We start from the raw sequence: 14,403 nt of genomic DNA on the forward strand, positions 1-14,403 counted from the left end.
AGAAAAGGAGGCTGAGGGGCGACCTCATCGCTCTCTGCAGCTTCCTGAGGAGGGGAAGTGGAGAGGGAGGTGCAGATCTCTCCTCCCTGGCATCCAGTGATAGGACATGTGGGAATGGTTCAAAGCCGTGCCAGGGGAGGTTTAGATTGGACATTAGGAAGCATTTCTTTACCGAGAGGGTGGTCAAACACCGGAACAGGCTTCCTAGAGAGGTGGTCGATGCCCCAAGCCTGTCAGCGTTTAAGAGGCATTTGGACAATGCCCTTAATAACTTACTACAACTTGGTCAGCCCTGAATTGGTCAGGCAGTTGGACTAGATGATTGTTGTAGGTCCCTTCCGAAAGAAATAGTCTATTCTAAATCTATTCTTCCCACAGTGCTGTTACTTGCCTGTGAAGTAAGAGAGGTGATCTCAATCACTTTGGCACTGTGTACCAAGGGCTCTATCCATTAGGATGGAAGGTTTGGTAGCCTGGACTCATGCCAGGCTGGTTCCTGTGGTAGGGATGGTGGAACCACACTTAATAACCATAGTGCATGTGGGAGGCAAAATATACCCAGCCTGCTCTGAATTATTTAAACATAGCATGAAATGACCTGAGGAGATCCGTCACTCTGTCCCCCTACCCTCTGACAAACCAAGTTTGGTACTTCAGCTGGTTACCGCCTCTTCCATGCTCTTAAAATCTGTGCTGTCAAAGTGATAGTGTAAAGCTCAGTCTGGGTCATGACTTAGAGGCAATGTAAAGCCTTGGTGCAGCAGCACAGATAATGGTTTCTTTCTCTTTCCACTGTATGTTCAGTCGTTTATACCGTTACATTCATGTTTTTAGGACATTTAATCAAACTGTTGGAACTTACGAGGAGCTCCAAACGTACCTTGAAGGTTATGTGGCTAATCTGGCCCAGGCTGATGAAAAGCGACATGCAATGTAAGTCAGATCATTCGTTAGGCACATCTTTAGCAGCTAATCATAAAAAAGAGTGATAGATATGTGAGTGAAATCATGGATGGTAGTTGATGGAGATGGGCCCCTAGGAATGATAGCAATCACTATAATAGAACTGTCTGGGGATGCTTATGGAGTCCAAGAAATTTTTTCTGAAACAAAAATTACATAGAATCTCAGTATATTGACTTCCAACCAAGAATTCACTCTATCCCAAGAAAACTGAGCACAGAAAAGAAGTGAAAGCGTGCTCAAATAATTTTTTGCATTCTGATGGTAAATGCTTTGACTGGTAGAACCTCTAAAGGTCAACTTTAACTCCCGATTGAGTTAATGAAACTGTATTACTGTACAAAAGACTAATTGCCATTTCAAATAGAAATAAGCAGACATAAAAGAACAGTGTTTTTTTAATGTTTCAGTGTAGCACTGGTGCTATTAAAGAGTTTGCTTTTCGCTGTGGACCACACTTATAGTTTATCTGCCTCTGATTTCAACCTGAGCACTATTGGAAGATTAGCAGAGTATGTTTTTCTTCTGTTTAGAAATACAGCTGCATTTTTATTTCTGATCATTCTACTGGAGCTGGTACACAGTCCTTCAGAAATTGGTTCTCCAACTTGGAGTGCCCAAAGTTTTGCAGCTGACTGCGTAATTAGGAACCCCACCATGGATCAGCTCTTGATAAAAATACCGTTGATTGTACTCAGTGAACTTCAGTAGCATTTCGCTTCTAACTTACTTCCATAGGATGTTCAGAAAGAAAGTGCTTCTGCATAAAATAAAATTAAGATTCTGTTAGGAAATAAGAAGGCTTTTATTTTTTGTAGGAGTATTAGAGTACTGTGATACAGGTTGCTGGCAAGGAAAGCACTAACCTATGTTGATTTTCTTAATGCAGAGGAAGATCCTTCTGTGGACAGTTGACCAAAGAGGTGTCTTTGGAGATGGTAGAGCTGAAGGAGAAAGTAGCCCAGTTCCCTTCTTCCCCATTCCAGAATTTAGAAGTTGTCACAACTCTGGGTGTTGGTGGGTTCGGAAGGGTTGAGCTTGTAAGAGTTTGTTTTAAACATATTCAAGTAGTTCTGTGTCTTAGATGATTGATTTAACCACTGAAAAATGTGAAGGATTTTAATATTCTGCATGCTTGTGCCTCTCAGGCAGAGGTAATTCTATATAAAGCAATGCATAGTTAAAAAATATTTTCAGGACTTCGATGTTCAAAGAAACAAATCCATTCTTGTGTGCCTTCATCTCCTGTTGTTAAAAGTATCTTCCTGGTCACTAGACATATATTCATCAGTTTGTGCATGTGGAGTTTACAGATGTGCCTACCTGCATTGTGTTCCCTGAATCGCAGGCCTCTTCCCAAGATTCTGCCTGGACCTGAAGTAATCTCCAGCATCACATAGTCTGTGGTGTTAGAATTGCTTCAGTATGCCCCACAGCAACTGTAACCAGTGTGATCTAGTTCTGAACTGTGTTGACTTTGAAATTTCCAACAATTTGTAATGGTTCTTTTGAGGCACATTCTGGGATGCAAAGAGACTCATTAGTCTTAAATTCCACTCTCCTCTGGCTGAGTAGCAAACATCTGAAAAAAATGTGAACGCTTCTTGTGCAGGCTGCTGAAGGTAATGGTAAATTAAAGGAGACTATGTGATTTTAGTGAAGTCAATAATCCTTTACAGTAGTTAGACCATCAATTGTTTTATTCCGATTCATGCTTCACAAAACAAATTTCCACACTGGTTGACTGCCAGCTTGGAAATTCTACAGGGTCACCTGATTAATAAGCTAAAAATTGGATTCTCAGCCAGCTGTAGAACACCGACAGCTGCTTCCTTGGTTTCCTGGAAGCCCTGTTTTAACTTCCATCTTTTTATTGCATATTAGATAATATTTCAGTGTGATACAAAATCATTTGTAAACATTCTTCATAAACTGCCCCTGCTTTTTGTTCTTTTGTATTATGCTAGTTTTTAGAAATCTTAAATTGAAATTAGGACTTGTTGTGGTATAAACTCATTATAAAATATAGTACCTATCCAAAATGCTGCTATTTTATATACATAAAATGAACACAGAGAACACTTCATTTCGTTTTACAAGTGGGGACTGGGACACTAAAAAGATCTGATGCTTGACTTAAAATCATACAGAACAGTTCTGCAGAAAATCTGGAATTTGTCCCTCGTTACAGTCATCAATTTCAGTCCTGTGCTGCATTGAAAAAGATGGATATCAGTGTACCTATTGAGAACAGATTGGTAAAACATCCTTTCTTTGCCTTACATGTACTCATCATTTTTATTCACAGGTTAAAGTGAAAAATGAGGACATGGCTTTTGCTATGAAGTGTATAAAGAAGAAACACGTAGTGGACACCAAACAACAAGAGCATATCTATTCTGAGAAGAAAATCCTCGAGCAGATATGTTCTCCATTCATTGTAAAGTAAGTTGACCACAAGGTTTCCTTGAAAGTTGACCCCCAGTTGACCCACTGGACAGCATTATTAAGAATGAGGTTTGGCATATATGAGTTCTGGAGAAAAGACATTGCAAGTCTCACATTTTATTTTGCTTTTCCTAAATTGCTGCCATTTGTCTCCACAGACTATATCGCACATTCAAAGATAGTAAGTATGTATACATGCTACTGGAGGCTTGCCTTGGAGGGGAATTGTGGAGCTTGCTGAGAGACAGGTAACAGCAAACGAAGTGGAATCTTGTCCTTTAAAATCACCAGTCAGCTCCATATGTCTGCTGAGTAGACTCTCTATTCAAGGGCTGTCCGATGAAAAGACGCTTGGTTCAGTTTTCAACCACGAGTGATGTACTGAATGTCAGTGCAAAAAATCTGTTAATATTCTGGGTGTTATATGTTATCTGTTTAATGAGCTAGGCATTTTTAGAAGTTAGTTGTCTGCAAGCATAGTGATTATTTTTGTTCCAGAGGCAGCTTTGATGAAGCCACTACCAAGTTCTGTGTTGGGTGTGTGACAGAGGCTTTTGACTATCTACATCACACAGGAATTATCTACAGAGACCTGAAGCCAGAAAATTTAATTTTGGATGCTGAAGGATATATAAAACTGGTAAGATGTAATCCTTTTGTAACATTATCCTTTTGTGCCTATATCCTGTTTCCTTGCAGAGGGGATATAAATAGACAGCATGTAATTATAGTACCAGGATCCCAGAGTTTAATAACTCTTACGCTTCAGTAGAAAAGAGGGCAGGCTACTCGTTGCACAGTGAGAAACAAAGGCATTGCAAAGCCATTGCAAGCCACAGGCAGACTGGGGATTTGCAGCCTCTGAGAGCTCTTGCCACAGCATAAACAGCAAAAATAATTTCTCCCAGCAGCCAATCTTAATGTAAAGGCAGGAACCACATTTCCCAGATGCAGAATTACCTCCTTTGTCCAGTCTCAAGCAATCATAGGTTCTACATTGTCTCTGTAGAGAGGGAACATAGTAAAGAGCTCCTGCCATACTTGACTGTGACCGTGAAAAGTGCAAAAAGAATACCCTTCAAAGAGCTTAAAACATCCACTCTGAGGACAATGAGCAACCCACCATTTTCCATGGACTGTAAATCTCATGTTCTCAAGGAAAGCGTGGGTTGTTCTACCCAAAAGGAAAATAATTCAGGAAATTATTCGTGAGAATAAATGGATCTGTTCTATAACATTTGGTAATCCAGTGGAATTACTTCTTTCTCCTTCACAACACTACTGTGTAATTCTTTTAGCGGTAAACTGGCAACTCTGAGATCTTTGCAGGAGGTGAGGAAGCAATTAAGACCTTAAGGCTTCCCAGTGCAAAACACTTCTGCATTATGCAGCATATGTTGATTTTGATCAGGTTGATTTTGGATTTGCAAAGAAGATCGGATCAGGGCAGAAAACCTGGACGTTTTGTGGAACCCCTGAGTATGTTGCCCCTGAAGTCATTCTGAGTAAAGGCCATGACTTCAGTGTGGATTTTTGGTCCCTTGGGATTCTTGTGTATGAACTCCTTACTGGCAGGTAAGTGCCTCCTACTCCAAGTTCTTAACTTGTTTGTTTTTAGAAAAGTTTTCAAGGTTATTTTTAAAATAAACAGTTTGGGTTTTTTCCCATCAGTAAACAGGAATGACTTGCAAAATGATACTTCTTTTTGCCTCTTATGCATGTCTTATCTTCCATCATTTCAGAAACGCCACAGACAAAGTGTGGGACATACTCTCAATTCTGGTTTACCCATCCAAGGAAAGGGCCAGACACTGGCTATAAGTGGCTGGTATAGAGCTCCTTTAACTGATTATGATGTTTCCTGTGAGGAACAGCTGACAACAGACTGTTCTTTTCCCCTTTAGTGGGTGATGGGGGACAGTGGGGTGGGTGAACTGTAAGCAGGGCTCGTTCTTTGCCTCCGTGCACACTTCTGTGACAACTCTTTGTGAATGCTCAATGGTAGTACAACATGGAAGCTTCTCTGAGTTAGGCTGGAAGCAGAGCCAGCTTAGAGGGACACATATGATCATGCGTTTTCCCTGGTACCTACAGGCAGCTTCTCAGCTTCAAACCTTTCTAATATCTTAAACAGACTGAAAGGCTGAAGGTTGTAAAGCTAGGAAGGTGGGGGTTTTTTCCATATTCTCAAGTATTTGCTTTGATGAGAAATGGCCACATCTGCTCTTGCCAGCCATTCCGTTTACCAGTGTTGCTTTCTTTTTCTAGTCCACCATTCTCTGGGGCTGATCAAATGATGACATATAATTTGATTCTCAAAGGCATTGAAAAACTGGATTTTCCTAAAATAATAACAAGGCGGCCTGAGGATTTGATCCGCAGACTCTGCAGGTAGGAGGGGGAGTTTGTGGCAGAGCCTGGGTGTAGATAGTTTGAGCTATTTAAGATCCAGACTAGAGTGTTGAATTCCTGACAACTTCATTTAAAATTGTTATGCCTAGCATGGTCTATTCTGATTATATTCAGTATGCATGCATGCCTCTGAGTGTGTGTCACACCTCTTAGTCTGCGGAAGTATCATCTACAAATAAATGCAGGCTCTGGGCTTTCTCTGTAGCTGTGAATTTTTTCTGAAACACATCTTAGGGAAAACTTTATTAAGTGTGGGCTGAGGAAAGAGCTAAAGAATTTAATTTTATTATCAAGCGCAGTGTTTTAAAAAAATGCTTCCAAAATTACTTAGGCATATAGCTCCTACAGAAAGCGTAGGGCACTTAAAGACTGACTTAAGCTCACTTGTAAATGTGCAAAAAGGTGGTATTTCAGAAGGGCCAGCATAACTCAGAAGCATTAGTGCATAGTGGCATGTACGACCTGTGGCTGGTGACACTGCTGACTTTGAACTCCCAGCTCCAGTGGGATTTCATCCACAGCACTAGGAACAGTATACACCGTGTTTGTGCAGCAGGATTGAAAGGATCTTTGTAGCTGCAAATTTTGGTCTGCCTCCTTTTGTAACTCATGACCAGACTTGCTGGCCAAGAAAAAAAAGGTGTGCAACTAAAATTCAACCAGTTGATTTCCCTCTGCTGCTTCTCACAGCAGAATGACACTGTTTTGGCTTCCTGGAAGGTTTCTCCATCCTCAAAAGAAAGGAGCAGTGAGCAACACCTCATTATGTCTCCTTATTGTTGTCCCACAAGCGGGGTCCAGTACCCGGTGTGCAATAAGCCAATCTTACACACAGAGCTGAGATATTTATTTATCTCATGTTTGCACAAAGATGGGTGCTAGGTGGTAATTCCACAAAGCTAGCTCACCACACAAAAGAACTGCAGCGTATTTATATTATTACATGATTAGCAAAAAACCCGCCTACGTTCATGCTCATCGGTTAGTTATGTTCAAATTAGCCTCACTTGCCATGTAAATTAGCACGCATGCTCCTTGCAGGTGTGTGGGGGCAAGTCTTTCCAGTCTTGAATTGAGTCGGTGGTCGCAATCTCCCCTTGCTGCCTTTACCTTTCCCCTAGTTACCGCAGTTTTTGCTGACTTCTTGTTTCTTTGGCAATCATCTAGCCTCCCACGCCTTCTAGGGCAGGATGTTCCCCTTTTATCAGTCTTTTAGTTCTTCTTCAAGGGCATAGTGTTGTAAGGCATGCATTGTTTATACAAGGTAATCAGGCTAGTACACAATGAAGACTACAGTCTAGGTATTAACCCAAACATGGCTACATTATGAGACCACATGTCGTATGCAAGCTCCATCCCTGTGTGACTGTTAAATGCAAGCAGTTTGGACCTATAAATGCTCTTTTAAAAAAATAAAAAAATATTTTTAAAATTCTTATCCTTATTCTTTTTCTCTTTTTTTAAGGCAAAACCCTACAGAAAGATTAGGCAATCTCAGGAATGGAATTAATGACATCAAGAAGCACAGGTAAGTGAAAGAGACTGCCAAGAAGAAAATTTGGTTTTTAATTTGAAAATATTTTTAATATTTTAGAACCCAGTCCTGTAAACCCATAAAGCTCCAGGCACTTCCAGGCAGATTGTGTAAAAGAGATCTCTGTTGCTATCGAGTATATTTGCGACTACAGCAAGCAACAATATAAACATTAATGCTCAGCATGATTATCTAGTAACATCTTGTTGTTTACTGGTTTTTTGGAGGTTGCTGATGTAGGAGTTTAATTCAGTTCTCAGAGAAATCAATGCCAGTTCAGCATCTGCCTTTCAGACCTCCTAACCGTTAAACAGTTGCTTTTTAAGAATGGTAGTTAAGAGCTCTGGAGCAATATTAGGTTTTTGTCTTCTTTCTTGTAATGAAGAAAGTCCTCTGTGGATTAAACATTTCCTGCTTTTTCTTTTTATCCGAGTTGTTTCTAAGCCCTGCAGTTTGTGCTTGGTAAAAGAAGTGCTTTGACTTTTCTGCTTGTCTCCCTCTTCTCATGCTGTTAAAAGAGGGTGGAATTCCAAGGGGACGCATATGTCTTTGCATGGCTGTGCTTATGCATATATTAACCTGCCTGTCACTTTGGCACTTCTACACAGAGGAGATGCAATGTATCTGGTGGTCCTGAAGCTCCCCCTGCTACCACTCAAGTTTCCTCCTAACAACTGTGTTGTCACATGGACAGAAGTTGGCATGAAAAAATGTCTTGTAGCCCTTGTTCACATGTTTTTCAGCTATTAATAGTATAATGACAAAAAACAATCTGTCTTTCTCTCTTGGTCTCTCCCTGTCTGTCTCTCATTTCTTTTTAATCAGGTGGTTGAGTAGTTTTAACTGGGATGGTCTGAAAGTGAGGAAATTAACATCGCCTTTAAAAAGAGAGGTATTGGCTTTGGCTTTCAATATCATAATGCTTTACTAATATAAAGTTGCTTGGCTACAATGAAACAACTGATGGTGAGAACGAAGTTTCCCAACGATGCATTTCAATTACTATAGCTCGCCATTTTTAGTGAAAATCAAATGAAAGAAAGAGACACAGCAAGCAATACATAACTTAAATTCAGTTAAATAATGGAAATATTATTCTTCCTATGTACTTTGCATTAGATTTTCACCATTACTAGAATAAATAGTGTTTGGTCAGAAACGAATACTGAAAAAGCATGTTTTCCTCGGTAGTGGGCACATTATTAAGATGCACTGTTCACGTTACTGTGTGGAGTACAAATTCTTTTATTCTCTTACTATTGAGTTACAGCACATCCTTGAACAAGCTTCCTGTTTTAAATGGCCCGTTTCTCTTTGCCCTAAAATGAAAAAAGAATGATGATAAAGAAATTGAAACTCACTTTGAACTCAGTTTGAAACGAAAAATAATTCTGAGATCTGCTTTGAGTAGCTACCCCATGAGTGTAGATTTGGTCTTAAACAAATTTGAATCAAAATTGTACGCAGTGTGGCCCAGTTTTCTTACTGACTTTATAGGGCTTTGGGTGAAATCTAGGATTTGATAGTATTTGGGGAGTGTTTTTGTATAAGGAGGCTAATGCCATTGTTCTGTTGTACAATTTAATTACTGGAGATTTATCTTTTAAAGAACGAGGAATTGCATCAGTTGAAAGAAGCCATCCATATCATGCTAGCCTTTCATTCCTCCACTGGTAGCAATAAAAATGATGAGTAATCAATGGAGAGTATTTTCAAAAGTTACCTTCTGAAACAACCATTTGTTTGTGTTTTTAATGTCCTAGTTGTCTGGACCGACTGATTACAGCTACTTTGACAGCTATCCACCTGAAGAGGGAATCCCTCCAGATGAACTTTCAGGCTGGGACAAGGATTTCTGATATTTTTTTCTTCCAGGACATTTATAGAGACTCATAGGCATCAGTTCTAAACCTGCTCTCTTGTTTCTTGCTTAAAATCCAATTACACAAGGTTTGTGACAAACACAATGTTCCTTGAAGGATAGCACAGCAACCAGAACTTGTTTGGATAATGCACCAAAACCTGTGTGCATCTCTTTATAACAAGGGCATGCATTCAGTCAGCAGATGTAACTTGAAGGGGTTTTGATACACAACGTCTCTATGAACATTTTCAGACACTATGGATCGGATGTATGGTTTTGCCATTGGAAATATCACTAGCTAATATTTTGATATTAACAAGGTTATCATATGTGTTTATTTTGAACAGAGAGGATGAGTATTGGAAGCCAATAGCTCTGTGGCATTTGTCAACAGCTGACACTATAGGCATTTAGTTTTCATTTTATCTTAAGTCTGCTGTGTGTTTCACTTTTTCCTGTAATAGCCAGTATTACATTGATCCAGAAGCATGTGGAAAAGAGACTTTTACTGAAAGGTTGATTTGATCTGATGCTGCAGCTAAAAGGCTATCACTGTGGAAGCTGCCTCTCTGTCAGTCTAGTTTTGCATCAGGTTGAATATGTGAGACAGGGTATAACAGGTCAAATGAAAATCCAGTAGGAAACAAGGTATATACATAATAGAAGTTGCCTGGAGAAGCACACTGTGGTATGTATTTCCCTTACTGCTTCAAACAGCCGTGTCCATTTTTTAAAATGTTTTGCTTTTATGTAGTGTGAAGATAAAATAGATGAACAAAAAGCATTTACCTTGCAGGAAAAAAATATGTAAGTATAGAATCATATTTTTTCCTTCAAATATATTTTCAGATTGTTTTCATTGATATTTTTCTGAAACACTACATCTGTTCACATCAGTGCTAAAACTCCCACCCATTTCAATGTTCCAGTTGGTATCACTAGATGTGAACTGTCATTTCAAATCATATTTCTTCAGACATCTTATTAACATATAATTATTCTGAGTTCTAGGAGGGGAGAATAAGAGAGCAAAAGCTTGATTTCTCTTGTAAGGAATTCTATTCATGAAATCAGTTTAAATATTCTGTTCTCTTTTGACCACCTTCCTTTCTCTCTAGTGGCTACTAATGAGGTTTAGAAAGGCAAGAAATTCCAAGCTCCTCTCAAAAACAATATAAAAATATAATTGATTTGTAGCCCAATTTTTCAAGCTCTGTCTTCACCTACTTTGGTACAAGTAAAAAAATTGCTACCTAGAACCGTCAAACAACCTGAGCGAGGGAGCCCAGCAAACAGCTAAGATAGTCAGGAGGCTGGAGCACATGTCCTGTGAGGAAAGGCTGAGGCACCTGGGCTTATTCAGCCCAGAGGAGCGAAGGCTTTGCGGGGACCTTACAGCAGCCTGCCAGTGCCTACAGGGAGGTTATTGAGAAGACAGCCAGACCCTTTATGGAGCTGCACAGGAAGGAGGAGGTCATAAATTGGAACAGGAGAGGTGCCAACCTGACAAAAGGAAAAAAGTGTTTCCCCAGTGAAGCAGGATCCCAGACAGGTTCTGCAGTTTCCTTCCTTGCAGGTTTTCAAGACAGGACCAGACAGACCCTCGAGCAACCCAATCTGAATTCAGTGTTGACCCTGCTTTGAGCAGGAGGTTAGACTAGAGACCTCCCGAGGTCCCTTCCAGCCTGAGTCATTCCATGATTCTAGGAATTAGTTTTATCTGTCAGCCATTTGTATAATCAGAATATAACACAATGCATGTTCCTGTATGAATTTATATAGCCCGGGCTTTGCCACTTAACCTTTAAATTGTTGGAACAGGGGAATTAGTTTGAAATGTTGATTGGATAATAAATGCAGTTGGATGTTGTGCGTTCATGGTTTATACAGAAAAATTCTGTTGCTCTCTGTTATGAAGCACAACTGCTATAGAAACAGGGATGTTCCTGGGTGTCGTGCTGCGCTTATGGGATCGATGCATCTGCAAGCCCTGCTAGGATTTGTTTGAGCTCCCACTGAGACAAAGTCCAATCTAAATTTCGATACTGAAGCTGCCACAGCACACTGCATTTCACATGTTGGATGGAAAACCTCCCAGGCAACTTGTAATGTGTGCTCAGGGTTTAGTTACCCACAACTGCTGGCTAGACTTCCTAGCTGCTGGTCATGACTTATCCCAACTGGGTGAGGGAGGGACTGCCATAGGGGCAGTTTCATGGTTTGTTCCGTGGTTACAATTATTTTTTACTGCTGGGTGGCCATCGCTTTGACAGCAAATCAATTTAAATATTTTGTATAACATTCAGTCCAAATAAAGGCAGTAGAATATTTTCCATTGAATTTAATGAAGGTTGGATTGAGCCCTTGGAGGAGGACACTACATGTTTAGCTGGTTTTGTTTCCCTGCCCGATTGTAAACTATTGTGGAAACTTGCAGTCAGCAAAGCCTGTGCAAAATGGTGGTAAGCATACACAGTCAGAGAGGGTGGAGCAGAGGCTATAAGCTGGGACTGTAGGTGCTTTAGACGCTTGCAACTAACTCTGTTTAGCAATACCAAAGGCCACATTGTCTTTTCAGGATTTAGACAAGCACTAGACATTAGGTATGTGTGTTTCTCTGTGTGTGTTTGTCTTTCTCTCATAAATATTTTTATTACAGTCAAAATAATATTGCGCCAAATTTTATAAAAAGCTTTTGAATGTATTTTTCCATTGTATTTATAGGTAGTTTTCTCCCATATATATATATAAAAAAGTGTGTATATATATATGTTTTTTAAGTGAAGAAATAGCCGTATTATAAGTTTAGTGCAGTTAGCATTAAGTCTGTACAGCTGTAGGATATGTTTTCTTCATAAAGCTTGTTTAACTTGCAGTGTGTGCAAATAAAGTAAGCTTACAGGCAATGGGCAGGACATTCAATTTTTAGAATCGCATTCCATACAGCAGTCTGGATTCTTAGCCCTGGATTATACTTCTTGTCTACATGATTCAGAAGAGACTGAGGCAGAAAAGACTACACTGGAGAGAGAGTCATTGATGTCATCACTCAGACTATGTTTTTCCCTAGTGGATGTTGAGAAAATGAATGCATAAGAAGCTACAATAAATGAGGTCACAGATCGTTTTGTATTTATGTAGAGTTCCCATGTACATTTGATTCATTTTATTTCTGGCATGTATGCAGTTGACTGAGCTGAAGTTTTCCAGAAATAGAAGCAGAAGCTGATATGGTACAGGCTAAACATTATTTGAACTAACCCAAACTGTCTTTAACAGACAGATGTACTTCAGACTTCAACTCAGCACCAGTGGAGTTATGCTGTTGTAAAACAAGAGGATAAATAAGCGATTCAGGTTCAAGTAGTTTCACAGTGCAGGAGATTATGGGAGAATTGAATGGACAGTTATGATGATGATCAGATTATGCTTATTGTTGCATTTTCTAATTTAAAATCAGTGAAAAACAGATTTTGACATTCAGGTTTTGGGCATGCTGTGGATATGTTAGTAATTGTCTGAGTTCTGTCCTTGGTGTTCTTATCTGTGTTTTGCCTTTCTGTCTTGTCAGCTTCGTTTTTATTGTGTGGCTCCCTGAGAAACCCAGCTATACCTATGCTTTTTTCCCTGTACATCTGCCACAAGAGAACATGCCTCAGGAGGCAGGAGGGATGATGATTCTTCGTGACAGAGGACAGAGATGAGGAGCAGTTAGCCTGGGCTGGGTAGATGGAAGCACCTTTCCCCAACTACCACATCAGAGTGGAGATGCAGGTGAGCACTTCAGAGAGACATGTAGGCAGGAGCAGCAGCAGAGTGAAAGAGAAAATTCCCAGACGTATGATAATTCCATCCAGTTTTTAGTGCAAGTGATGAATTTTCACCGTGTCCTCACAGCTGTCCCTTCAGGCTTTGAGAAGGGTGAGGTTGGCCACCCTGATGCCTGAATGCATCATCTGTTAATAGAAAGGGGAAGAAGTAACCTCAGTGCACCAAATGTTTCAATTTATACATAAAGGGATGTGGGATGGGTGTTAGAGAGTGTAAGCCTGTAAGATTTTTGCATTGAATAAGAGGAAACAGCTGTCCTGACATTTAGAGATTCCCTGTGATTTCAGGCAGTATTTAACAGGTCTCACTTGCAATGAAAAGCATCTGAGACCCCTTTCTTCTCCCACTACTCAACAAGCTATCTCTGAACAGACACAGCTTTCCCCTGTGGTCATAGAATCATAGAATGGTTTGGGTTGGAAGGGACCTTAAAGATCATCTAGTTCCAACCCCCCTGCCATGGGCAGGGACACCTTCCACTAGACCAGGTTGCTCAAAGCCCCGTCCAACCTGGCCTTGAACACTTCCAGGGATGGGGCATCCACTTCTCTGGGCAACCTGTTCCAGTGCCTCACCACCCTCATAGTGAAGAATTTCTTCCTTATATCTAATCTAAATCTCTCCTCTTTCAGTTTAAAGCGATTATCCTTTGTCCTATCACTACATACCCTTGTAAGAAGTCCCTCTCCAGGTTTCTTGTAGGCCCCCTTCAGGTACTGGAAGGCTGCTATAAGGTCTCCCCAGAGCATTCTCTTCTCCAGGCTGAACAAGCCCAACTCTCTCAGCCTGTCTTCATAGGAGAGGTGCTCTAGCCTTCTGATCATCTTCGTGGCCCTCCTCTAAAACAGGTCCATGTCTTTCTTATGCTGAGGGCTCCAGAGCTGGACGCAGTACTCCAGGTGGGGTCTCACGAGAGTGGAGTGGAGGGGCAGAATTGCCTCCCTCAACCTGCTGGTCACTCTTCTTTTGATGCAGCCCAGGATATGGTTGGCTTTCTGGGCTGCAAGTGCACATTGCCAGGTCATGTTGAGCTTCTCATCAACCAACACCCCCAAGTCCTTCTCCTCAGGGCTGCTCTCAATCCATTCTCCGCCCAGCCTGTATTTGTGCTTAGGATTGCCCCAACCCATATGCAGGAGACCTTGCACGGCCGTGTTGAACTTCATGAGGTTCACTTTCAAGCCTGTCAAGGTCCCTCTGGATGGCATTCCTTCTCTACAGTGTGTCGACTGCACCACACAGCTTGGTGTTGTCAGCAAACTTACTGAGGGTGCACTCAATCCCACTTCTCATGATAGCCCTCTGGGACCTGTGTCAGGTGAGGGGGGTGACAACCTAAGATTTAAAGGGG

At 40.8% G+C, this 14,403-nt stretch overlaps 1 protein-coding gene across 3 annotated transcripts in view; it reads left to right on the forward strand.

The window, feature by feature from the left end:
- The window catches only part of PRKG2 (protein kinase, cGMP-dependent, type II), a 32,107-nt gene extending 22,891 nt beyond the window's left edge, over positions 1–9,216 (forward strand). For 2 of the 3 annotated variants that reach the window (XM_009277030.1, XM_009277031.1), the window contains 10 exons: positions 835–933; positions 1,853–2,003; positions 3,272–3,408; positions 3,570–3,659; positions 3,910–4,051; positions 4,823–4,986; positions 5,680–5,802; positions 7,289–7,351; positions 8,183–8,249; positions 9,121–9,216. In XM_009277030.1, the coding sequence (XP_009275305.1) occupies positions 835–933; positions 1,853–2,003; positions 3,272–3,408; positions 3,570–3,659; positions 3,910–4,051; positions 4,823–4,986; positions 5,680–5,802; positions 7,289–7,351; positions 8,183–8,249; positions 9,121–9,216 (1,132 nt within the window). The remainder of the gene's footprint in view (positions 1–834; positions 934–1,852; positions 2,004–3,271; positions 3,409–3,569; positions 3,660–3,909; positions 4,052–4,822; positions 4,987–5,679; positions 5,803–7,288; positions 7,352–8,182; positions 8,250–9,120) is intronic. The other variant, XM_009277032.1, reaches the window with a different exon arrangement.
- Positions 9,217–14,403: the final 5,187 nt, after the last annotated feature.

Source organism: Aptenodytes forsteri, unplaced genomic scaffold (assembly GCF_000699145.1).
Source record: "Aptenodytes forsteri isolate BGI_AS27 unplaced genomic scaffold, ASM69914v1 Scaffold770, whole genome shotgun sequence".
In the NCBI taxonomy this organism is placed as follows: Eukaryota; Metazoa; Chordata; class Aves; order Sphenisciformes; family Spheniscidae; genus Aptenodytes; species Aptenodytes forsteri.